The 25939-nt window shown below is 36.9% G+C and overlaps 1 protein-coding gene across 2 annotated transcripts in view; it reads left to right on the top strand.

Annotated features, from left to right (window-relative positions):
- Positions 1-4298: 4298 nt before the first annotated feature.
- Positions 4299-25939, top strand: part of ATF7IP (activating transcription factor 7 interacting protein) — a 72821-nt gene continuing 51180 nt past the window's right edge. Inside the window, exons 1-4 of one of the 2 annotated variants that reach the window (XM_006866038.1) lie at positions 4299-5817; positions 13571-13657; positions 16123-16268; positions 17929-18066. In XM_006866038.1, coding sequence (XP_006866100.1) covers positions 4302-5817; positions 13571-13657; positions 16123-16268; positions 17929-18066 — 1887 coding nt within the window. In that variant the 5' untranslated portion in view covers positions 4299-4301. The remainder of the gene's footprint in view (positions 5818-13570; positions 13658-16122; positions 16269-17928; positions 18067-25939) is intronic. The other variant, XM_006866037.1, reaches the window with a different exon arrangement.

Raw genomic sequence — 25939 nt, 5'->3', positions numbered from 1 at the left:
TGCCTGTGGATATCCAGGGCTCATGTATGAGATTACTAACAAGCATTACTGAATAATCAGATGAGGGACAGTTTGCTATGTCTACTATGTGGCTAAAGTCTGATCCTCAGAGCCTATGGTTTGGACGGTCAATAACGCTTGGGCCCACAGGGTCTTGACCTCCTGACCGGGTCTGCACGGTCTGCATCAGATTACCCCTTATTTATTGTTTGTTTAAGGGACACTGCCTGTCTTAGGCCGTCAGTGCGAATTCCTCAGTCTTACCCGTCATGGAAACTCATTGCAGCATGGCAATGGCTCTGTCTTAGGTTGCCGAGGTGCCACGTGATCCTTACCCGTCTCTGGCCACACGTCCTCCATAGTGTTTTAAAGGCTGTAGTCTTTCAGAAACAGATCACCAGACCTCTCTTCCAAGATGTTTCTGGGTGGGTTTGAACTGCCAACATCTTGACTAGTAATAGATGCTGTTGTTAGGTACTGTTCAGTTGGTTCTGACTCATAGCAACAGAACAAAACACTACATGATCCTGCACTAACTTCACAATTGTTACTCCTGAGCCCATTGCTGCTACCACTGTGTCAATCCATCTTGTTGAAGGTCTTCCTCTTTTTCAATGACCCTCCACTTTACCAAGCATGATGTTCTTCTCCAGGGCCTGGTCCCCCTGATAGCATGTTAGAAATATGAGAAATGAAGTCTCATCAGCCTAGCTTCAATGGAACATTCTGACTGTACTTCTGGCAGTCCATAGTATTTTTAATATTCTCCTCCAACACCATCACCCAAATGTATAAATTCTTCTACAGTCTTCCTTAATCAAGTCCAACTTTCACATGCATATGAGGTTATTGGAAATACTGTGACTCGGGTTAGGGCCACCTTAGTCCTCAAACTGACATCTTTGCTCTTGAATACTTTAAAGAGGTCTTGTGCAACACATTTGCCTACTGCAATACTTTGTTTGATTTCTTGACAGCTGCTTCCATGAGTGTTAATAGTAGATCCAAGTAAAATGAAATTTTTGATTACTTCAATCTTTTTTCCATTTATCATAATGCTATTTATTGGTCCAGTGGTGAGGTTTTTTATTTTCTTTACATTGAAGTGCAATCCATACTGAAGGTTGTAGTCTTTGATCTTCATCAGTAAACATTTTAAGTCTCTTTGCTTTCAGCATATCGCAAGTTGTTAATGAGTCTTCCTCCAATCCTGATGCCAAATTCTTCTTCATATAATCCAGTTTCTTGAATTATTTGCTCAGCATACATATTGAAAAAGTATTGTGAAAGAATACAATTTTGATGCACACCTTTCCTGATTTTAAACTATTTGGTATTCCCTTGTTCCATTTGAATGACTGCCTCTTGGTCTCTGTACAGGTTCCTCAGGAACACAATTAAGTACTCAGAAACACTCATGGTTCACAACGTTACCCATAGCTTTTCATTATCCAGATAATCCAAGGCCTTTGCATAACCAATAAAGCACAAGTAAATACCGTTTTGGCATTCTCTGCTTTCAGCTAAAAATTGACACCAGTAATGACATCCTTTGTTCCATATCCTTGTTTGAATCTGGCTTAAACTTCTGGCAGTTCTGTGCTGTCATACTGTTGTAGTCGTTTTTAAATTTTACTTGTGTGTGATATTGATGATATTGCTGGATGATTTCTGCAATCCATTGGGTCATCTCTCTTTAGAATGGGCACAACTGTAGATCTTTCCAGTCATTTAGCCAGTCAATATCCAAATTGCCCATCCTTGTCTACTTTGTGTATGAAGGGGATGGGAATGATCCTCGCTGTAAATATTATCTCTTTTGAGCTACTGCAACCCTAGATGTACTTCAAGTTCATCAAATTGTATCAGATTACTCTTTTTTGCCTCTTCTTTCTTCTTCTAGTTGAGCTCTGGTCATCTAGCCATTGAAGCCAGGTCAAGTGGGTATTATCTGCAAGTGTGCGTGTTCTTATGCATATGCCCTCTCTTCTTATCAGCTGGATGCTTCACTGGAGCGTGATCTACACTCTGATCTACACAGATCTAGTCCTCTGTGGCTATGTCACTGACTCTGGGCCCAAGAGTCCCTAGGTCTTGCCATACTGCTGGCTGACCAGGTCTCCATCTGGGTTCACAGGGGTCTATTGAATGTTGTAGGGCTTAGCTCACAGCTTCATGCTGTTTTTCCCTTACTTTTCCCCTTGTTGGTGACGAACATGGTCACCAATCAGAGCGTGTATTCCCATTGAGCCTTAGTCTTGGAAGGGGGTTTGCCCCGAGCGCACCCAACCACTTGCCTTAATGTCTCCTGGGTGAGCAGCTTGCTTGTTCTTGTAGTAATCATTTGGACTACCTATATTGTTTTGTATTTTTCCTGTCGGTCTTTCTTTCAAGAAGTATCTTCTGTTCTTCTCCCTGGTCCAGGCTGGTCTGCCCATCATTTCAAGTGGAAATTTCCTACCTCAGAAGATTCTGGATGCTGTTCAGGATTCCACCTATGGTCTTATGTAATGCAGAGGCTCCATAGGAAACTTCCTTCACTAGGCATGTTGTAGCCCCATTTTAGGTATTCCAGTCAGTTAAAAGCAGAAGACAGACGTACAAGCTTTCTATGGTGTTATTTCTGGCTATTCCTTTCTCTCCCCATCTAGTGTTTATTTTATAATGGTATGCCAGGGAAACCACTGCTTCTACTTCTTGATATTACAAACTGTTTTGTACAGATTTTTATGTAAGCATGTATTTAAATGTTGAGGGGTTATTTAAACGGGGGGCTTCACAGCATTTGTGGGAAAGTTCCATTATCTTTTCATTCTATTTTTCTAGAAACTTTTTGAAGCTCTCTCATATGTACATAGGAGTGACACCCCTTGGTCTTATGGCAGTTCTATGTTTAACATACTAAGGAATGACCAGAATATTTTCCAAAGCAGCTGTATCATTTTACAAACCCATTAGTTTTAATATGAGATTTGCAATTTCCATGTCCTGGCCAATGGTTCTTATTCTCTGGACTTTTTGTTTATAGCCATCCTCGTCTGTGTGTGGAAGTTCTGCTCTGGCACTGTGAATTATGTGCTGGACTGCAAAGTCATTTGAACCACAAGGCTGGCATTTAAAGCTCACCAGCCACTCCTTGGAAACCCTATACAGGGTCACTGTGAGTCAGAAATGAATGATGGTACTTGGCAACAACAACAAGTCTGTGTTGGAGTTCTGGTTTTGCCCTATAGCATAAGCACTGGATTACATGGTCGATTTGAACTGCAAGGTGATGGTTCAAACCCACCAGCCAGCCACTCCTTGGAAACCCTATACTGGGTCTCTATGAGTCAGAGCCGCTCAGTGGCACTTAACAAGCAAGTCTGTGTAAGTACTGGTGTGGTGCTGTGATTAATGCATTTTGGACTGCATGGGCAGTTTGAATTGCAAGGTCAGTGGTTCAAACTCACCAGCTCTACTCTTTGGAAACCCTATAGAGAGCCATTCCTTGGAAACCTTATATGAGTCACAACCAACTGGAAGACACTTATCTTTGGAGAAACTAGTCATTTGTTAGTTTTAAAATTTGATTTAGTTACAGCAGTTTTTTTATATCTTTAGATACAGCTATCCTAGGTGCAAGTCTCTTATCAGATAATTTACAAATGTTTTCATCCACTATGTGGGCTGTCTTCATTTTCTTAATGATAATATCTTATTAATATTTTTACAGTTTTTGTTTCTTAATTCTACTTTTGTCTTATCTGTATACCTCTTCTCTATTCCTCTCTTGATTTTTCTGCTTCATTTTGTCAACTAAACCATTAATTATTTACTTTAGAAATGTTTACCTATCTACTCTAGGCTCTGTGCATCCCGTTAGCTCATTGAGAATGAAAACTTTGTGCTAGTACTTCCTTATAATGATCTAATCTAGAACAGGTTTACTAATTTGTTGTTGTTTTTAAGTGCTGGCAAGTTGGTTCTGACACATAGCGACCATGTATAGGGTTTCCAAGGAGCAATTGGTGAGCTTGAACAGCTGACCTTTGGTTCAAACTCACTTTGCAGTCTAGTTTATTAACCCACAGCACCATACCAGGACTCTAGTTACGAATTTAGGATTACATAATTCTAGTAATATGTAAAACTTAATTTAACATGAAGGATTTTTAGGAAGTTTTCTGCATGCAGTTATTTCAAAATTTCATTAAGTGTTGCTTGCTTCTCATAAGATTAATTTGAAGTAAGTATAATCAGGTGACTATTCTTTCAATTATTAATTATTTTACTCTCTCTCTCTGTTTTAAAGATTCAAAATGGATATTATAGAAGAACCTCAGAAGAAGGTCTTCAAGGCTAGAAAAACGATGAGAGTGAGTGATCGTCAACAACTTGAAGTAGTTTACAAAGTCAAAGAGGAATTGTTGAAAACGGATGTCAAGCTGTTAAATGGCAACCATGAAAATGGAGATTTGGACCCAGCCTTACCTTTGGAAAATATGGATTATATTAAAGTTAAGGAAGAGGTGAATGGTATTGAAGAACTTTGTTTTGACCCTAAAGAAAGTAAAACAGAATGGAAGGAAACACCCTCTGTTCTAAATGTTAATGTTAAAAACAAGCAGAATGATGATTTAAATAGTGAAACTGTATTTTCTAGTAATGTGACTCCTGAACCAGCCTCTCAACTGACTTCTGAACCACCTTCTGGTGTTCTGGCCTCTGGTGATCTGGCCTCTGGGGAATCATCCTCTGGAGACTTGGCCTCTGGAGTGTTGGCGTTTGGTAATCCTGCCTCTGGTGATTGCATTTCTGATGATCCTGCCTCAGGTGAACCTGCCTCCAGTGAACCTGCCTCCTGTGAATCTTCCTCTGGTGAATCTGTCTCTGCTTCTGGTGAACCTGCTGCCTCTGGTGAACCTGCTGCCTCTGGTAAACCTCCTTCTGATGAAGACCCCACGGATGAACCCACTTTTGATGATGATACGTCTCCTGGTGATTTGCCCTCTGCTGATCTGTCCTCTGGAACACCAGCCTCTGTTGAACAGACCTGTGATGGACCGGCCTCTGATGAACCAGCCTCTGATGAGCCAGCCTCTGATGAGCCAACCTGTGGAACATTGGCTTCTGATGATCCATCAGCCTTTGAACTAAGTTCTGTACCAGTTTGTGAAGCAGTTACTGAAACAACAGAGCCTAGTAGCAATAAAGATGATAATTTTCTTGAAAAAAATAGGAATGATGAGAAGTTAGACCAAATTCAGATTAAGGATTCACTTGAAGAGAAAAATAAAGGTGATAATAATAATGAGTCTAATGAAGAAACTTTAGAAACAGATGAAACATTTGTTTGTTCAGATCTACCTCTTAAAAATGAAAAGAAGGTAGAGGAAGATAGTATCCCAGAGCTGGCTCTTGGAGAAGAAGCTATATCTAGTAGTATGGAAATTGATCAAGGTGAAAAGAATGAAGATGAAAATACTTCAGATCTTGTAGAAACCATTAGTGAAAAGGTTATAGAAGATGACAAAAATGAAACTATATTAGAAAACACAGATTCCATGGAGACAGATGAAATTATTCCTATTTTGGAAAAGCTTGCACCTGCTGAAGATGAACTGACTTGTTTCACTAAAAGTTCTCTCCTTCCAATTGATGAGTCAAATCCAGATTTGGAAGAGAAAATGGAAAGTTCTTTTGGTTCGCCATCTAAACAAGAAAGTAGTGAGAGTTTACCAAAAGAAGCTTTTTTGGTTCTTTCTGATGAAGAGGATATTTCAGGTGAAAAAGATGATTCTGAAGTAATATCACAAAATGAAACATGCTCGCCAGGTTAGCATTTTATTTAAATTGTAAAGATTTTTGGTTTTTATGTTATTAGAAAGTTGAGAATAGTGGTGACTAGAAGGATTTCTTCGCAGTCTTTTTTTGTGACTTTTTGTGTGTGAATTGATTGTATGTTTACAGACAAGATCATCAGCTTTACATTCTGCAAATTATACACTTTGTTTCATTTCAATGATTTACAATCCCCTCCCTGCAACAATAGTTATCTTGCTTCCTCCCTGTGGCTCCCCATTTACATTTTTATTTCACAAGTGAACAATTCAAAACTATTTGCTGTACACTTATAAAACAAAAATATATAATCATTTAAATGTCCAAAGGGCACATTCTGCCAGCCTGTTGCCTGCAGGTACGTAGCCTTTCTCAGGCCATGGGCTGAGAGCCCATAGCTGTTCTGTCTTTTCATGCCACCTCCTCTGCCACCATCTCTGCTTTAACCACTTTCCTGGGTAGGGATCTTGCACTCATGCTCTTTCTTCTTGATGGTCCTGGGATCATCTGTTCCTGAAAAGAAAGATTAACTACTCTCTTCTTTTGGTTATACATCTTCTACAATTACAGTTGTGACAGTCACAGTCATACTAACAATTAGTCACAATTGAGACATAAAATCCTATCACCATTATCCCCTGTTCCTTTTCATCAGACCCATTTGGAAAAGAAGAAAACTTCAGTGGGGATTCTATCTTACCCTCCTTATTCTGAAACTAACTATATTCATTAAAGCTTATTAGCCAGCCACTTCATGCCTTTATAGCCACCAACCCCGATTTTTGATAGCTAATGTCTAAACAACAACAACAATCTACCAACCCACTGCACTGAGGAAACAAGGTTGTTCTTTGGTGTGTGAGTATTTTTAACTTCACAGAATTTAAGTTAACAAAAGACCCACTCTTGTGTGCAGCTTTGTGCTGAGTGATAAGAAAGAAGATAAAAAAAAAATTAGTAAACCCCCCTCCATGACTGAAACTCAAAGGGAACACATAAGCAGGCATGTAAGATTCTAAGTGACCACTTTGGTCAGCTGGTAAGTGGAAGAAGGGGAAAGATAGCAATGAAGATATGGGCTCTGTTTGACCATGATCCATAGACTGCTGTCAACCTGGAGATGAGAGAGATAAGAGGAAGAGCTTATTGGTCCTAAGTGTAGTGAGACCTGGGGACTCCTGAGCCTATGGTCAAGAACATAACTACAGAGGACTAGAGCTGAGAGTGAAGTGTCCAGCTGATATGAAGTGAGGGGAGACGCACAAAAACGCCCAGACTTGTAGATAGTACCCATTCACCTAACCTTGATGGCTTCATGATCAGGAATAGACTACAGGAAGATAAAACAATTTTTGATAAAGGAAAGCAGTGTAAATTGCTACAATTTGATTAAATTGACTTATACTTAAGGATGTAGTAGTTCAAAATACCAACAGAAAGGGAAGGAGCCTTCAGATCAAGTATCAATCCAGTCCCCTCTGTATACAGGGTAGATAGGGATGGGCAACTTAGACATTGGCTACCTAAAATGAGGGGGTGATAAAGGTACCAAGTGACTGGCTTAACAAGTTTTCAAGGCATAGTTTAATTTCAGAGTGTGTTGGGGAAGGTAATACTAATCTTGTGTAGATGGGTCTGGTGAAAAAGAGATGGGGATACGATTCTTATCATTCAATAATGAGTAATTATTATGACTAACTGTAACTGTCTAAACTTTAAAGGTAGAAGTTTTGTCACAAAAAGAGGGGAGTAGTTAATCTTTCAGTCCAGTAACAGAGGACCGTGGAACTATCAAGGAAGAAGACCATGAGTGGAATGTGGGACTTTATCCAGAGATGCAGTAATACCAGAGATGGAGGCAGAGATGAGGACATGGAGAGATGTATATTGTTATTGTTAGGTGTTGTCAAATCTGTTCTGACTTACAGTGATCCTGTATAGGATTTCCAAGGAGCAGCTGGTTAATTTGAACCACCAACCTTGCAGTTAGTAGTCCAGTGCTTATCTAACAGTGCCACACCAGGTCTCCAAATTTGTATACATAATACTAAATTAAAAGCATGTCATTCTATTGAAAATACCACCACTGTCTTCACCAGCATCCATAAAGATTCACAATATAGTTTTGTTTAGAATTAAAGTTTAGGTATATATTTGTTCTCATATAAGAATATCAATTCTGTAAAGCCTGTCCCTTCTGCACACAGGGTTAATAGGGACAGGCAACTTAGACATTGGCTACCTAATATAGCCAATATTATATACAGGGACTATAAAGGCTTAAAATGACTGGCTTACAAGTTTTCAAGAGGGAGTTTAGTTTCAGAGTGTGCAGAGGAAGGTATAGAATTCCCACTGAATAGTTTTCATCTTGTTTATGTAGGTCGGTGAAAAGAGATGGGGATAAGATTCTTAAGATTTAATAGTGAGCAATTGTTATCATAACTATGATGGTCACAATTAGTTGTGTAACATAAAGGGGAGATTAGTAAATCTTACACTCCAGACACAGAGGACCTTAGAACCACAACATGAGCGGAACATGGAACCCTAGCCAGAGAAGCAGCGACTCAAGAGGTAGAGGCAGAGGTGATGGCATAGAGAGATTGAGCAGCTGAGGACTCTAGACTCATGGAAAGAGAAAAGCTTTGTGCTACAAAGAGTAGACTTTGGAGCCATAGTACCTGGATCAAATCCTGGATCTGCCACTTGCTGTTAGTTGCTGTCAAGGTGATTCTAACTCTTGGTGGCCCCTTGTATACAGACTAAAACTGTTTCTTAGGGTTTCCAAGGCTGTCATCTGTGGGTTCAACTGTTAACCTTTGGTTAGCAGACACGTGTTTAACCACTATGTCACCAGGGCTCCTTAAATAATAAAAATAGTAGTAGCAACAATAAAAATGGCAACAATACACATATACACAAATAAAAGTAAGCTGAACCAATGTAAAATTTTAGATAACGATGTCAAATCAGATAATGATCAAATTCATAGCAATTGTTCTTTGTTGCTACTACTTAGCACATAACCAAAAGCCTTGTGATTTAGTCTAATTGCTGCAAGTTTTTTGTTGTTATTAAGTGTTTTTGAGTCAGTTCCAACTCATAGATGTCCACTACAAATTTATTAAAGTGTATTTTCAATTAATCTTTCCAGTGATATCTGATTCTTTAATATCCCTTGTTCAGGTTCTGGCACTTCTGTTGCACGATGCCCAAAACCTTAAGGCTAGATTTTCTATTTGATAAAGGCTATCCATTTGGTTTCTTGACCCTCTTGATAGTCTGTCTAACCTCTTCCTTTCTGTTCCATCTTCTGAATGATCATCTTATAACCTGTATTTTAAAAAATTTGATTGTCTCTCCTTTGTATTAGATTTCAGTTACTTTTAGGTTAACTCCAAACTCCTTATTTAAAATTTTTTTTTTAAAAGGTATATAAATGTCATGGTTTCTTCATTGATTATTAAACTATACTGTATCTAAATCTGTTGCTTCTCAGTTGTGTTGCTGTGCAGCTGATGGGTAATATATATGTTCATCAGCTTTTTATTTTTTATTTTTTTTATGATTTAGAGAATACTTAGTTTCCATAATCAAACCCATGTAGATAAGACCTTACATATATAATATAGTACGTTAATTACCTCTGTACAAATGGGGAAAAAAATTAAGTTTAAAGACCAATATGGCTGTTAATTTCTGTACAATGGCAACTCAACACGGTACAACTGATATACTTTTTCCAAAGTTGACAGCACAGCTAAAATTTCAAAAAAATTCAATTTATATATATATGGAGCTCTGGTAGGTCAGCAGTTTGAAACTACCAGCTGTTCCGTGGGAGAAAGATGAGGCTTTCTGCTCCCGTTAAGATTTACAGCCTTGGAAACCCTGTACAGGGTCACTATGAGTCGGAACCAACTCCACGGACATAACAACAACAAATATATATCTGTATCTATACTTCCTTATATTTGTATAAAAAGACCAATCACATATCGATAGCAGAAACAGTTTTTCCAGGTTCTGCAGTCATCTTCTTAAGTAATTTTTAATGTCTTGGAACGCAGAGTTACAAATTGATTTATATAAGTGTAACATTTATGTGCTGTACTAATAATAGAAAAACAGCAAAAACCTATAATTTCAAGTACTTCTTTAACACATTTTTTTTCAATGTAGCTATTAGAATGGGTCTGAGCGTCAATCAAAGACAAAAAGCTATTAGAAATCAAGTAGAAAAACTAATTTAAGTTTACAAAAATAGAAGACCTAAAAGAGTGATGCAGATTACCTTAGGTATGCTCTGAGATACTATTGTTTTATAAAATTGTATTATATAATAACTTGCTTATGAAATGAGTACAATGATAGACTTTTTCAGTAGCCTTAAGAATAAAAATTTTCTTTGTAGGAAAAATCAAGCAAAGCTAGAGGTGATACACACTTAAGTCATGTCTTCCATGTGGCAACTGTGTTTTTTCCATCAACCATACACATTCTTCAGCTATTAATACTTTTTTTTTTCTCTTTAAAAGCCATTCTTCAAGTTATATGAACAAACTTAGGACTATTCCTTGTCCTCCTGTCAACCTATTGGATTTTGATTTTCACTTAATTGTTCTCAGTGAGTTGATTGTGCAATCCATGTTAAAACCAAGGGCATTTTTTCTGTCTTTGTTGTTCTCTCAAACTTGGATGACCTCTTTATAACAGACTCCCTCCCTATAAAGACTTTCTTAGATTTGGGGCAAATGCATTGTTCATGTTTCCCCTCTTTTTTGGCCCTTCTTATTTTGTCTGATGGCCATCCCTCTCTTATCATCTCCTGTTGCTGTTTTTGTTTTTTAAATTAACATTTTTGAGGAGAAAATCTCTCTTAGGGTAAGTCTGATTTTACATTATGAACTCTGGCATAGTTTTCTTCCAGTCTTACAAAATATTTTGACTTCTTTTCCTATTCATTGGAGCTTTACGATAAGTAAAATGAACATTAAAGGATGTTAATGAGAATAATGGCAATGGAATTCAAGGTTTTCTTCTGTTTATGCTTTTGGTTAATACATTTCTATTGTGTTGTTAAAATTTGTCATCTCAAGCTGTCTGCATTTGGCTGTTTTGAAATTATTTGTTTTTTCTTTGTAGCACAATCTTATTCCTGTATACTGTCATCTAAATAGTAGATTTTTCTTTTCAGAATTAAGGGAGACCAAAGATGAAGCAGGTTTGGAAAGTGGAAAAGTGTAAGAGGATTGGTTTCAGGTGATGATTGTTGGCCAAGTTTGAATAGAAGTCATCATATCTAGGCAGAAACTTGATTATACATGGAGGCTTCAAAAAGGTTATAGAATATTGGAATAGAAAAAATGATGAATTTTTCCTTGAGTTGTTTGAAGCTCCCTTTTTAAACAATTTCGTTGTTAAATGCTTTCGAAATCAGCTCAGGCTTATGGCAACTCTGTATAGGGTTTCTGAGGAGTGGCTGGTGAGCTTGAACTGCTGACCTTGTGGTTCAAACTGATCTTGCAGTCCAGTGCATAAATCTGCAGTGCCACACCAGGATTCCACATACACTTTTGTTGTTGTTTGTTGTTAAGTGTTGTTGAATTGGTTCCGACCCATAGCGACCCTATGTAGAGTTTCCATGGAGCAGCTGGTAATCTTGAACTGATGATCTTGTGGTTCAAACCGACCTTGCAATCCAGCGCATTAACTCAGAGTGCCATACAAGAACTGCATATATTTTTCGCTGATAGCAAATAAACATTAGTTGAAGTCATGTGACTAGGTGAACTCACCTCAGGGTGAATAAATGGAGAAGAAGAGAGGTGATACAAGGACTGAGATTGCCCTTTGCATTGCAGTGTTTAAGGAGATGAGGAAGAACCATCAAAGGAGACAAAAAAAAAAAAAAAAAAAGCCCCATGTTGAGGGTAGCAAGAAAACCAGAGACTCTGAGGTGTCTTAGAAGCTAGGTAAAGGGAATCTTTCAAGGAAAAAGTGATGATTAACTCAGTTGTATTTACTATGTCAAATGCTGCTATGTCTTCAAGTAAAATGGAATAGAAATGTTTCAGCAAATAAAGATTATTGGTGATTTGGATGAGAGACAGTATTGGTGGAATGGTGGAGTTTGGGCTTAAGAGAGGATAGAAAGAGAAGAATTGGAGACAAAGTAATATATTTTCATTATGAATTTTGCTTTAAAAGGGAGCACAGAAGCATGCTGTTGTGGTTGTTGAGTGTGTTTGAGTTAGTTCCATTTCATAACAGCCCTATATAGGATTTCTGAGGCTGTAAATCTTTGTTGGAGCTGAAAGCTTCATCATCTTCTTGTGGAGAACATATTATTTGCAATTTTGTAATGTTTAAATAAAACTTTCTCTGTTCCAATAACTGCCTCTTGGTCTTTGTACAGCTTCCTCATGAGTACAGTTAAGTTGTGTTATACCCCTTCTTTGCAGTGTTATCCATAGTTTGCTATGATCCACACAGTTTAATGTCTTTGCATAGTCAATAAAGTACAAATAAGCATCCTTCTGGTATTCTTTGCCTTTAGCCAAGATCCATCTGATGTTAGCACTGATGTCCCTAGTTCCATGTCTTGTTTGAAATCCAGCTTGAATATCTAGCAGCTCCCTGTTGATGTACTGCTACAACCATTTTTGAATTATCTTTAACAGGAGCTCACTTGCATGTGCTATTAATGATATTGTTGGATGGTTTTTGCATTCCATTGGGTCACCTCTCTTTGGAATGAACACAACTATGAATCTCTTCCTATCAGGTGGCCAAGGAGCTGTCTTCCAGATTTCTTGGCATAGATGCATAGATGAGTGAGTGCCTCCAGTGCTGCATCAGTTTGTTGAAAAATTTCAATTTGTATTCCATCAATTGCTGGATCCTTGTCCTTTGCCAAAGCCTTCAGTGTACTTCAACTTCTTCCTTTTAGGATCATTGGCTCTTATTCATATTGCTCCCTCTTGAAATGGTTGAACATTGACTCTTTTTTTAGCATTGAACTGCTAACTGCAAGGTCGGCAGTTCAAGCCTCCCAGCTGCTCCTTGGGAGTCCTATACAGGGTCACTATGAATCAGAATCGACTCAACAGCACTTTACAACAACAGTTTTTTTCCTCCCATGTCTTTTACGATTACTTAAACATCCTGGTGTATTAAAAAAAATAGATTTTTAAATTTCTTTCTTAACTAATTGTGTGGACTTGTGAAATTGTTTTATCTTTGATTAGTTTCCTAGTGACTCAACCTGTTAGTATGTTACGCGTTTTAAATTTTCAAAAGTTTTTTTTTTTTTTTCTAATTGTTACCGCTGACTTGTGGTTCAAACCAACTATTCAGTCCAGCACATTAACCCACAGTGCCACGTAAGAACTCGTTTGTCTTTAATAATTAAATGCAATGGAATCTAAGTGTTTTATAGTAGTTATTTTCACATTTTATTAATCTTATGGTACCGTGAAGTACTAAGTAAGATTCTATATTTTAAAATCTGTATTATGAATTTGTATTTTCTTATATCAAAACTTTATTATGAATTTTCAGGAGCAGTTGGAAACTGGATTTGGTGATTCATTTCTACCATTTGATGCACCATGTTTATTTTCAAAATTTTATATTTTAGAACTTGGATTTCATAAGATTAATTGAATCATCACCAAAAATGTATACAACAATATTATTCATTTGAATGGGAGTATGATTTTGTTTTCTACTTTTGTTACAGCAGAAGTAGCAAATAATGAAAAAAACAGCAAACTTGAAGAAGATGAGCAAGGAACTCATGAAGAGGATGAAAGACCTTCAGAGAAAAGTATGCATGCACAAACCCAACTTGATCAAGTTTGAAAAATCATTTCGCTGTTTCTGGTTTTAAGGTTGTGGAATACTTCTGTCCTAGAGATAATTATAAAACTTTGCAATTCAAACAAGCCATAACTAAATCATTACGTTGATGACTAACCCAAGCATTTCTTTAAGCTAATTATATACTGTCTTTTATAGTGTACTTTTGTACTTTTCAGTGTTTAAAAAGAAAGATTTGAGATTAAGCTTTAGTAAGTTAGGAGTGGCACTGCAGAATAAACACTGAACTGCTAACCGTATGTTTTTTCATCCAAACCCACCAGACACTCCTTGAAAGCCCTGTACCGGGTAGCTATGAGTTGGAACCAACTCGATAGCACTTAACAAAAAATTACTTGAGAAATTATTTAAATTTATGATTAAACATTAGACTGTATTATTTTTGTATGGACTGATAAATGTTTCAGTTTAGTTTGGTTCTTAAACTTTTTAAGAAGGGGAAAGGATGAGGCAGAGTATTGTTAGGTTTATAGCTAAGGTCACTGAATAGAAATAAGGAACCCTGCAATCTACCACTCTCCCCATTATATTCCTCTCCTGTGCATCACAGGTAAATTATTTGATATATAGAATATACAGAGTAGATCTTGGCACTACACTGGATTGCGAACCACAAAGTCAGCAGTTCAAACACTCTAGTTGCTCATTGGAAATCCTATACAGGATTATTATGAGTTGGAACTGACTTCGTTGACACTTAACAATAACAACAACAGAGTAAATTTGGATGTAATATTAGGCACAAATAGATACTTTTGTTGTGTTACGTATGTACTGTCAAATCAATACCAACTCATAGCAACCATGTATAGGGTTTCTGAGTTGCTGCTGGTAAGCTTGAACCATTGACTTGCTGTTCAAACCTACCTTGCAGTCCAGTGCATTAGGGTTCCAGTTCACACAAAATGTGAAATATATCTCTGCAATTAGTGGGTGGCTGCAGATATATTGTGTCAGTAACAAACTTGTCTTTGTCTCACTTTGGTGCCTTCATCTTAAAAAAAAAACCACACACACAAAAAAAAACAATCCAATCCAAACATTGATTTCTGAGGGGCTTTGCTGGGCAAGTTGAATTTAAGGAACGGCTCTGAGAAGATTATGTAAACTATATTTTGGATTTCTAAAAGGGTAATCATACTCAATTTCTCAGTGTACACATGACCAACATGGGTGCTTATGAGGGAGAAATTTTAAGAAATTGGAAAACTGCATTGGTGAGAAAAAGGCTAGGAAAATTGCGTGGAGAAATTTTTTCTATTGCAGTGTACCTGCTCATTCGAATTTATGAAACGCTGTCTTCACAAGAATTTCATTGGGAAACCTTACTCCTTTTATCCTACTGCCCTTATCTTACCCCTTCATACTTCTTTTTGATCCTGAAACTCAAGGAGCATTGAATGGGAACACAATCGGAGTCCTTTGAGGATACGAAAGCTGCCATTTTAACATCATACAAAATTCTTGACGGGTGGGGATGAAGGCTAAAAGAGATGGAAATACCACCTTGCCTTCAAAGGGTATAGATTTAGATGGAGGATACATCAAAAAATATTAACTTCACATTTTGATGTTTTTGTTGCAATTAGTGAGATGGAAAAAGAGAGAGAGAGATGGTTAGATAAAGAAGACATGTGAATTTAGTAATTTTAATTTTAAATATTGAAACAAAACTAGGTATAATTTGTTTATGATCTTATGAATATTACTAGTATTTGAAGTAGAAGTTATGTGAGTGAAGAAGGTCTTTTGTCAAATGTATTTTTATGATGATGTTTATTTTATATATTTAAATTTCATTAGACTCTATTATAAATAACTCTGGAGTCTTGTTGTGGCTCAAACCTTCCAATCACTACTCAGAAACCGTATACGGGGTTGCTATGAGTTGTCTGACTGCACATAACAACAAAGAATTAACTATATTATTTTCTTAAGACTAAGTAAAATTTCTTGCATTTACTAAGATGGAAGACGTAAATACTGAAATTTATGTGTAGTTGTTAGAAGTGTATGACATGAGATTAAATACTTTTTTTGGTTAGAATTCATGTACATTATGAAATTTAGCATAGGAAATGAATATGAAATAATTTCTTCTCCCTTATGCTTAACACAATTGTTAGGCAACTCCCATCTTACATTGGTTAGTCATTAGGAAGCTCTTATTTGTCATATTTAAAATCATTTAAGTTTAATGCTATAAGAGGTTCTTGCCTACATAAAATACATAATACATGAAGTGAATGCATTAATAATTATATAAAATCATTGTTTAACTAAAATAGAATACCTAAAATCATTGGTTGAGAATGTTATTGTTGTAGAAACAATATTTTGGTGAGTATGAAGTGTAGATTTTAAGGCTGTCATAAAAATATTTGACTAATCCTTATACTTTTTTTTCCTCAGATGAGTTTTCCAGAAGAAAACGTTCTAAATCAGAGGACATGGACAATGTGCAGTCTAAACGCCGTCGATATATGGAAGAAGAATATGAAGCAGAATTTCAAGTAAAGATTACAGCCAAAGGAGATATTAACCAGAAACTGCAAAAGGTATTATAGATTATAAATTAAAATATAAAGTAGCAGAGTCTTTATTCTTTTAGATGCTTGACATCATTCAGTACTTTCCTGATAATCTGGCTTATCATATAAAGAGAACTTGAAGAAAGTGGTTGAGCTTGTAAAGTTCATTATTATCTCTGATAATTTAATTTAAAAAATGTATTCTGACTCTTTTATGGCTATATAGATGTTTTTGGAGATAATAGTGATTAATGAAAGGCAGACATGACATCTGTGTTTCTTTGCTTTAGCAACAAAACTTACCTGTTTTTAGCTTTTTTTTAACCTTCACATATAAAATTTCTTTAGTGAAAAGGAAACATTAGTGTTACATGTTAACATTATAGTTATCATAAGCTAGTCCTTATATTCTAAAATCTTAGTTATGTACCTTAGGCATAATTTTTAAAATGGTATGAGCACATCTTTAAAATGGCTAGAGAAAGGGAATATTTGGACTTTGGGACCTACTCCTTATATTTGTTAGATTACAAATGAAAATATTTAGTGTTTTATGTAATTTTAAAGTGTGCTCATCACAAACATATTTATGATTAGAACTTATTTTTAGGGAAGAATATAAAGTTCATGTGAAGTGAATTTTTCAAGGACTTCTTATTTATATAGTCAAGAAATTAGGAAAAAAAAGTAAGCTTTATACCAGTGTTCTTTGAAATACAATATAAATATCCACACTAGTAAAAGGAATATTGAGACAATTAATTAGACAGTGGCTTTTTTTTCTTCCCAGTGTCTTTTATCCCCCTGCAATACTTTGCAGATAATGCTCATTTAGTCTTATCTGATAGAGCTGTTAGAATTAGAAGTTTGAACCAAACCCATTACCATGAAGTCAATTTCTGAGCCAGCGAACTGTTTTAAAACAAAGTAGAACCACCCACAGGGTTTCTAAGACTGTAGTCTTTTCAGGAATAGACGGTTGCATCTTTCTACTTCAGACTGTCTGCTAAGTTTGAACTAATGACCTTTTGGTTAGACCCTGAATGCTAACAAGTGTTAAAACAGTGTTATTTAAAAGTTCACAGACAAAAGCACCAACCTTCCTTTTGGTATGGACCCATGATGATATAAATATAGAAATTGACAGTAGATATTTAAAAAATGTGTTTCATAGAAACTTGATATTATAGTAACATCTTAGCCTATCACATATAAAAATAATTAATCTACAATAAATTATAAAACTTAAAAACTAGTCATATCTTTTTTTTCTTCTTCTTCTTTTTAATGGTTTGAGAACAACTTCCCTAGAATACAAACCCTAAAGGACGTGGGAAGAAAATATTAAAATTTCAGTTTCCAATTGTTTTTAAAATTTTACTTTCTAGAACTTGTCTAATTTTATTATGTTATTTTACTCTTCTGAGTAGATATTTAGAAGCTGTAAATTTCAAAAGATAGCATTGCTTTGTGTTTTTTGTTTGTTTGTTTTCATTAAACTAGTTAATACCAAGGCTTCTAGTTTATCCCTTGCTGAGAACTTGCATGCATTTCCACCCCAGATATATTGAAATCAGAATCTGCATCTTAACACGATTACAGAGAATTACCTGAACTGGCATATTAATTGGTTTTACATACTGGAATGCTCTCTTTACTAGTAACATAGGAATATGTATTTCTCTAGGTTGTACAATGGTTGCTGGAAGAAAAACTGTGTACATTACAGTGTGCTGTGTTTGATAAGACTTTGGCAGAATTGAAAACACGAGTGGAAAAGATTGAATGTAGCAAGAGGCATAAAACAGTTCTTACTGAACTACAGGTTTGTATACTAATTTAAATTGTGTGCTCCATTTGCCATCCTTTTTTTATAAGCCTATTTTCTGGAATATATTTTTGAAATTGCCTATAAACACCTTTAAATTCTAAATTTTAGAGTAGAAGGAGCTCAGTGGAGCTTCTGGGTGATGAGAGTAAACATCTGCTCTCTTGCAGTAAGTACCTCCTCCTCAGAAGGGAGGTAGAAGCTCTGCAACCAAGAGCTCTTGGACTTTAACCTATGTATTTGTATACTTTAAAAAATATTATTTTGCTCAGTGAAAAATAACCCTTAATGTCCTAGCACATTGCTGGACCTAAGAAATAGAGAAGGGGCCAGTACACACTGACTTGTCACTGAATGAATGGGGTTTAGAGAGAGAAAGGGCTGTGTTGACAAGTGAGGTCTAGACTAATCAAGGAAGAGAAGCTGCTGAGAATTATGTAGGCTGTAGTTGGCATGTGGAGTGGAATTAATTATGCACAACACATTTGACATCAGAGTTGGATGATCTTAGCCTCTGTGGATTGGTTTGATAGACTTTGAATGGTTGGCAGAGTCTCCTAGAATGACCTTGATTTCACATTACTTCTTTAGTTTTTTTAATTACTCAAAAAAGGCTGACATCTAGTATATTAATAAGTTTCAGTAAAATGTATTGGGGAATTTCTTTTTATATTAACTACTCCCTCTGTAAAAAATAGATATATTAATAACTACCATTTTAATTTTTATTAAATATACAAAAACTAGCCAGTTGCCATCAAGTGGATTTGACTCATGGCAACCCCTTATATGTCAGTTGGAGCTGTGTTTCATAGGGTTTTTACACTGTCTGCTTTTTGTTTCGAGACACCGTGGTAAGCTTAAACTTCCAACCTTTTAGTTAGCAGCATACTGTGTTAACCGTTTATGCCACCTGAACACTCCTTATTAAATATAGCTCTATAAGAAGGAATCAATTTGGTGGCAGCAGATTTTGTTTTTTATATTTTACTGTACATTTGTCAGAGTTTCTGTCAGCTAAAATAAGTGCTTATGTGTTGTTAATCAGTTTAAGTGTATAGTTCCATGGTACATAGTACATTCATAGTGTTTTGCAACCATCACTTCTATGTAATCCCCACAATATTTTCATCACCCAAAGGAACATTGTATCCATTAAGTACTCATGTCTCATCTCCCTTCTCAGAGTCCCTTGCAACCACTTATTAATTTCTGTCTTTGTTAATTTGGTTAGACCTAATGTTACGTTTTGTATATATGTTAGCTTTTGTGTGCAATGCATTGAAGTGCAGTGAATTACTTCATATGTTTCTGCTACCCATAGTCTTTGTTGTTGTTGTTAAGTGCCATTAAGTCAGTTTCAATTTATAGCAACCTTGTATAGGATTTCCAAGAAGCAGCTGGTGGGTTTGAACTGCTGACCTTGCAGTTAGCAGTTCAATGCTTATCCTACATCACCACACTGTAATCCCAACCATAGTGTTTGTAACTGCTCCCAAACAATGTTTTTGCCCTGCTGGGTGTGGGTAAGAAGAGAAGGTGGGAGAAGAGGTTGATAGGATTTTAAGATTCAATTGTGAGCATTTAGCAGAATTAATTGTGATTGTTGAAGCATGGAACATCTCAGAAGGAGGAATAGGGAATTAAAAAATTAATATCAAAGAAGAGCAAGGAGTAGAATATGAACATTGAACCTCCTTTACCCAAGGACAGAAAGCTGTGATACAGGAGGAGCAGCAGAACGAAGAACCCGAACACTAGACAGAACAGGGGGCTTCCCAGCCCACAGAACAAGTAAAGCTGAGTGCATTCAGGCAGAAGGCTGTGGAGTGGAGTGCCTCCATGCTCTTCATTGGGCTAGCTAGAATTGCTGACCCATGGAGCTAGAGCCAAGTGCTTTGGGGCTGAAGTTTATAGTGGAATGGAGTACCTTTGGGCATTTATCAGCAGCCTTATAAAAGCTTTGTAACATACAGAGGCCTACCTGCAGGCAAGACTGAGAAGAGACTGTCCGGACTGAAAGAACTATGCCCTGAGCATTTCTGACCCTGTTTTATAACCTGTTAACTTCCATAATAAACCTCGTAACTGTGAGTATGTCTGAGTTCTGTGTGGCCTTACAATGAATTACCAAACCCAGCCAGGTAGAGAGTGTTGTGGGAGGAATGGTTTGTGTCATTTTTGTACCCATACTGTAGCTTGTCTTTTCATTTTCTTCAGTGAAGTCCAATTTAGCAGTCATGGATTGTGTTTCTGATATTGTATATAAAAAGTCATAGGCAAACCCAAAATCATTTAGGTTTTTCTCCTCTGTTGTCTTCTAGAACTTGTAGTTTTGTGTCTTACATTTAAGTCTATGATCCATTTTGAGGTAATTTTTGAGAAAGAGGTAATCTGTGTGTCTAGATTTGTTTTCTTGAATGGGACTGTCTACTTGATCATGCACCATTTGTTTAAAAGACTGTGTTTTCACCATTGACTGGCTTTGTGCTCTTTGTTAAGTATTAGTTGACTGTATTTATTTATATCTATTTTGTGGCTGTATTCTACTGGTCTATTGATTATATTTATCTGTTCATTCACCAATAACATACTATATTGATTATTACAGCTTTATAGTAAGTTTTGAAGTTGAGAAGTGTTAACACTGAACTCTGTCTTAAGGAGTCCTCGTAGTGCTGTGGGCTAGGCATTGGACTGTTAACTAAAGATTGGGTAGTTCAAACTAACCAGCCTATTCCATAGGAGAAAGATGAAGCTATCTATTTCCATAAAGATTTATAGGCTCAGAAACCCTATCTAGGGTCAGTATGAGTTGAAATGGTCTCAATGATACTGAGTTTAATTTTTTATTTGTTTGTTTTATTCTGGGTCTTTTGCTTTTTCATATAAAAAATTAGAATCAATTTTCCATTACCTATAAAATACCTTGCTGGTATTTTGATTGACATCTTAAATAACTAAGTTTTTCCAGTCCATGAACATGGGATATATAAAGTCATTTTTATGATTTTTGTTAATTGCTGTCGCGTTAGTTCTGACCCATAGTGATCTTGTATAGGGTTTCCAAGGAGCGACTGGTGAGCTAGAACTGCCAACCTTACGGTTCAAGCCAGCTTTGCAGTTCAGTGCCATGCCCACAGCACCATACCAGTATTCCCATTTTTATAATAGTGAATAATATTGGTCTTGAATAATGTTGTTTTGCTGCATGGTACAACTTTTTTCACACAAGCGTTTGTTAAACCTAGTTTTACGTATTGGCTATGTTTCTGTGTACTAAAGAGATACCTTATAATAGCTGAAACCATTTGTTTGTCAGTTTGTTGTACTGTGGTGGCATGCATGTGACTGTAAACCTGAAAGCTATACCACAGGTATTTTGAATGCTGCCAGGGTGGGTAGATTTCATCTGTGCTTCCAGACTAAGACAAACTCAAAAGGAGGAGAAGTTGACTGCTTCTAAATGTTTAGCCACTGCAAACCTTATAAATAGCAATGAAACACTGTCAGATAGCCCTAGGATATTGAGTATTAAAACATGATGAATGCCACCAGAGTATTGTAAAATATAATGTTGGAAGATGAGCCACTCGGATTGGAACACACTCAAAATATGACTGGGGAAGAGTTGCCTCCTCAAAGTAGAGTTGACTGTGATGATTCAAATGGAGTAATGCCTTTGGGATCTTCATTTGCTGATGGGGTCACAACTCAAAATGAGAAGAAACATCTGCAAACATCTGTTATTCATGGAATATGGAGTCTGTGAAGTATAAATTTAGGAAAATTGAAAATTATTAAAAATGAAATGTGGAATAAATGAACATCAGTACTCTAAGCATTAGCCATTTTGAATCTTACAGTCACATAGTTCAGTATGCCTGGAATGACAAAGAGGAATGGCATAGCATTCATCATCAAAAAGAATATATCAAGATCTGTCTTGAAGCATAATGCTATCTTTGTAAGGATAATATCCATATACCTACAAGGAAGACCTTGGTGTGGTGCTGTGGGTTAATATACCAGACTGCAAAGCCATTTGAACTGCAAGGTTGGCAGTTCAAGCTCACCAGCCGCTCCTCGGAAACCCTATACAGAGTTGCTATGGGTCAGAACCGACTTGATGGCACTTACCAACAACAAGGAAGACCAGTTAATGCCATTATTACTCAAATTTATGCACCAAGCTGTAATGATGAAATTGAAGAATTTTACCAGCTTCTTTAGTCTGAAATTGATCAAATATGCAGTCAAGATATATTGATAGTTACTGGTGATTGCAGTGTGAAGGTTGGAATCGAAGAAGGATTAGTCATTGGAAAATATGGCTTTGGTGATAGAAATGATGCCGGAGATAGTGTGATAGAATTTTGTAAGACCAGTGACTTTAGTGCGGTATGCACTGAAGGCATTGGTAAAGAACAAGGCTCCAGGAATTGATGAAATGCAAATTAAAATCTTTCAACAAACTGGTACAGCACTGTGGAGGCATGCACTCTTCTATGCCAAGGAATTTGGAAGACAGCTACCAGGTATATTGATGGGAAGAGAACCATATTTGTCCTCATTCCAAAGAGAAGTAATCCAAAGGAATGCAGAAATCATAGGACAATATCATTAATACCACATGAAAGTAAAATTTTGCTGAAGAGACTTCAAAAATGACTGCAACAGTACATTGGCAGGGAATTGCCGAGGTTCAAGCCAGCTTTCAGACAAGGAAGTGGAATGAGGGATATCTTTGCTGACATCAGATGGGTCTTGACTGAAACCGGCAAATATCAAAAAGATGTTTAGCTATGCTTTTGTTTTTTGCTATGCAAATACTTTTGACTGTGTGGATCATGACATGCTGTCCCAACACTTTGGAGAATGAGTATTCCAGAACACTTAATTGCTCTCATGAGCAACCTGTACATAGGCCAAGAGGCAATTGTTCGAGCAGAGAAAGGGGACACTGAATGGTTTAAAAATCAGGAAAGGTGTGCTCCAGGGTTGTGTTCTTTCACCATACTTACTCAGTCTGTATATTGAGCAAATAATCTGTATTATATGAAGAAGATTATTTGAAGAAGAATGTGGCATCAGGATTGGAGGATATGTAGATGATACAACCTTGTTTGCTGGAAGTGAAGGGGACTTAAAATATTTCAATATGGGTTGCAGCTCAATGTAAAGAAAACAAAATCCTCACCCCTGCATCAATAAATAACATCATGGTAAGTGGAGAAAAAGTTATCAGAGACTTCATTTTGCTTGGATCCACCATCAACACTCATGCAAGCAGCAGTCACAAAATCAAATAACAATAATGCAGTAGGCAAATCTGCTCCACAATATCTCTTCAAAGAGCAAAGATGTCAGTTTCTGGACTCAAGTGTGCCTGACCAAAGCCATAGTGTTTTCAATTGCCTCATATGTATGTTTCAGTTGGACATTGAATAAGGAAGACTGTAGAAAAATTGATGCATTTGAGTTACAGTGTTGTAGAAGATTAAAGGTATAGTGGGTGTTGCAAAAGAATATTAAAGGTGGACTGCCTGAAGAACAAAAAAATACATGTTGAAAGAAGTACAACCAGAATGCGCCTTAGCAGCTAAAATGACCATACTTTGGGCATATCATCAGGAGGGACCAGTCCTTGGAGAAGGACATCATGCTTGGTAATGTGTTTGTTGTTGTTGTTAGGTATCATTGAGTTGGTACCGAGTCATAGTGACCTGACACACAGCAGAATGAAACACTGCCCGCTCCTGGGCCAACCTGACAATCGTTGCCACGCTTGAGCCCACTGATGCTGCCACTTTGCCAGTCCAGCTCACTGGGGGTCTTCCTCTTTTTCTCTGACCTCCCACCCTACCAAACATTATATCCTTCTCCAGCGACTGGTCCCTCCTGACAATATGTCCGATGTATGATTGACGAAGTTTGGCCATCCCAGCCTCCAAGGAGCACTCTGGCTGCACTTCTTCCAACACAGATGTGTTTATTCTTTTGGCAGCCAACAGCACTTTTCAGTATTTTCCTCCAACACCGTAATTCAAAAGCATCAATTCTTCTATTGTAAATTCTTCAATTTACTATTGTAGTAAGCAAAATGTGCAACAATAAGGCAGTTGATAAGTGAGGAGTGTTGGTACTGTTACGTGCCTCCAAGTCAGTTCACAGGGATCCTATCCATAACACTTTCAATATTCTCCTGCAACACCGTAACTCAAAAGCATCAATTCTATGGTCTTCGTTAGTCACTGTCCAGCTTTCGCATGCATATGAGGTTATTGAAAATACCATGGCTTGGGTCAGGCACACCTTAGTCTTCAAGTTGATGTCTTTGATATTCAACACTTTAAAAAGGTCTTGTGCAGCAGATTTACCTAATGCAATACATTGTTTGATTTCTTGACTGCCGCTTCCGTTGAGTGTTGTGATAGTCGATCCAAGAAGAATGACGTCTTTGACAACTTCAATCTTTTCTCCGTTGATACGAATGTTGTTTATTGGTCCAGTGGCGAGAATTTTTGTTTTCTTGACATTGAGATGCAATCCATACCTAAGGCTGTGCTCTTTGATCTTCATCAGTAAATACTTTAAGTCTTCTTCACTTTCAGCAAGCAAGTTGTATCATCTGCATATCGCAGGTTGTTAATGAGTCTTCCTCCAATCCTGATGCCAGTTTTTCCTCATATAAGCCAGCTCTTTGGATGATATGCTCAGCATACAGGTTGAATAAGTATGGTAAAAGAATACAACCCTGTCACACACCTTTCCTAATTTTAAACCGTTCAGTGTTCCCATGTTCTTTACGAACAACTGCTTCCTGGTCCATGTACAGATTCCTCATGAGTAAGTATTCAGGAATACTCATCATACTTCTCAATGTTGTGCATAGCTTGTCATGATCCACACAATCAAAAGCCTTTGAGTAGTCAATAAAGTAAACATCTTCCTGATGTTTCTCTGCTTTCAGCCAAGATCCATTGGACATCAGCAATGATATCCCTTGTCTACGGCTTCTTCTGAATCCGGCTTGAGCCTCTGGATGTTCTCTGTCAATGAATGCTTGTAGCCATTTCTGTATTACTTTTACTAAAACTTTACTCGCATGGGATAGCAAAGAGATTGTCTGATGATTTCCACATTCCATTGAGTCACCTCTCTTTGGAATGGGCACAAATATGGATCTCTTCAAGTCAGTTGACCAGATAGTTGTCTTCCAAATATCTTGGCAGAGATGAGTGAGTGCCCCCTGTGCCACCTCACTTTCTTGAAAGATTTCAATTTTTATTCCATCAATTCCTGGTGCCTTGTTCTTTTCCAGTTCCTTCAATGCACTTTGGACTTCTTCCTTTGTTATCATTGGCTCTTGATCATATTGCTTCCTCTTGAAATGATTGAACATCACCCATTTCCTTTTGGTACAGTGAGTGACTCTGTATTCCTTCCATCTTCTTCTGATGCTTTCTGCATCATTCAATCATTTGCCCAGAGAATCTTTCAACAACGAAAGTCGAGGCTTGAATTTTTTCTTCAGTTCCCCCAGCTTGAGAACTGCTGAACGTGTTCTTCCTTTTTGGTTTTCTGACTCCATATTTTTGCACATTTTGTTATAATATTTGGCTTTATCTTCTCAAGCTGATTTGTGTAATTTTCTGTTCATCTCTTATACCTCCTCATTTCATCCATTTGCTTTAGTATCTCTATGCCAGAGAATAAGTTTCAGTGTGTCTTCTGACACCAATTTTGACCTTTCCTTCTTTCTTGTCTTCTTAATGACTTTTTGCTTTCTACCTGTATGATGGTAGAAATCAGACCAATTACTGATATGCAAATTCAAATTGAAGCTGAAGAAAATGAAAACAAGTCT

Source organism: Chrysochloris asiatica, unplaced genomic scaffold, assembly GCF_000296735.1.
Source record: "Chrysochloris asiatica unplaced genomic scaffold, ChrAsi1.0 scaffold00086, whole genome shotgun sequence".
NCBI lineage: Eukaryota > Metazoa > Chordata > Mammalia > Afrosoricida > Chrysochloridae > Chrysochloris > Chrysochloris asiatica.
This window is presented reverse-complemented; position numbering and strand designations above follow the sequence as displayed.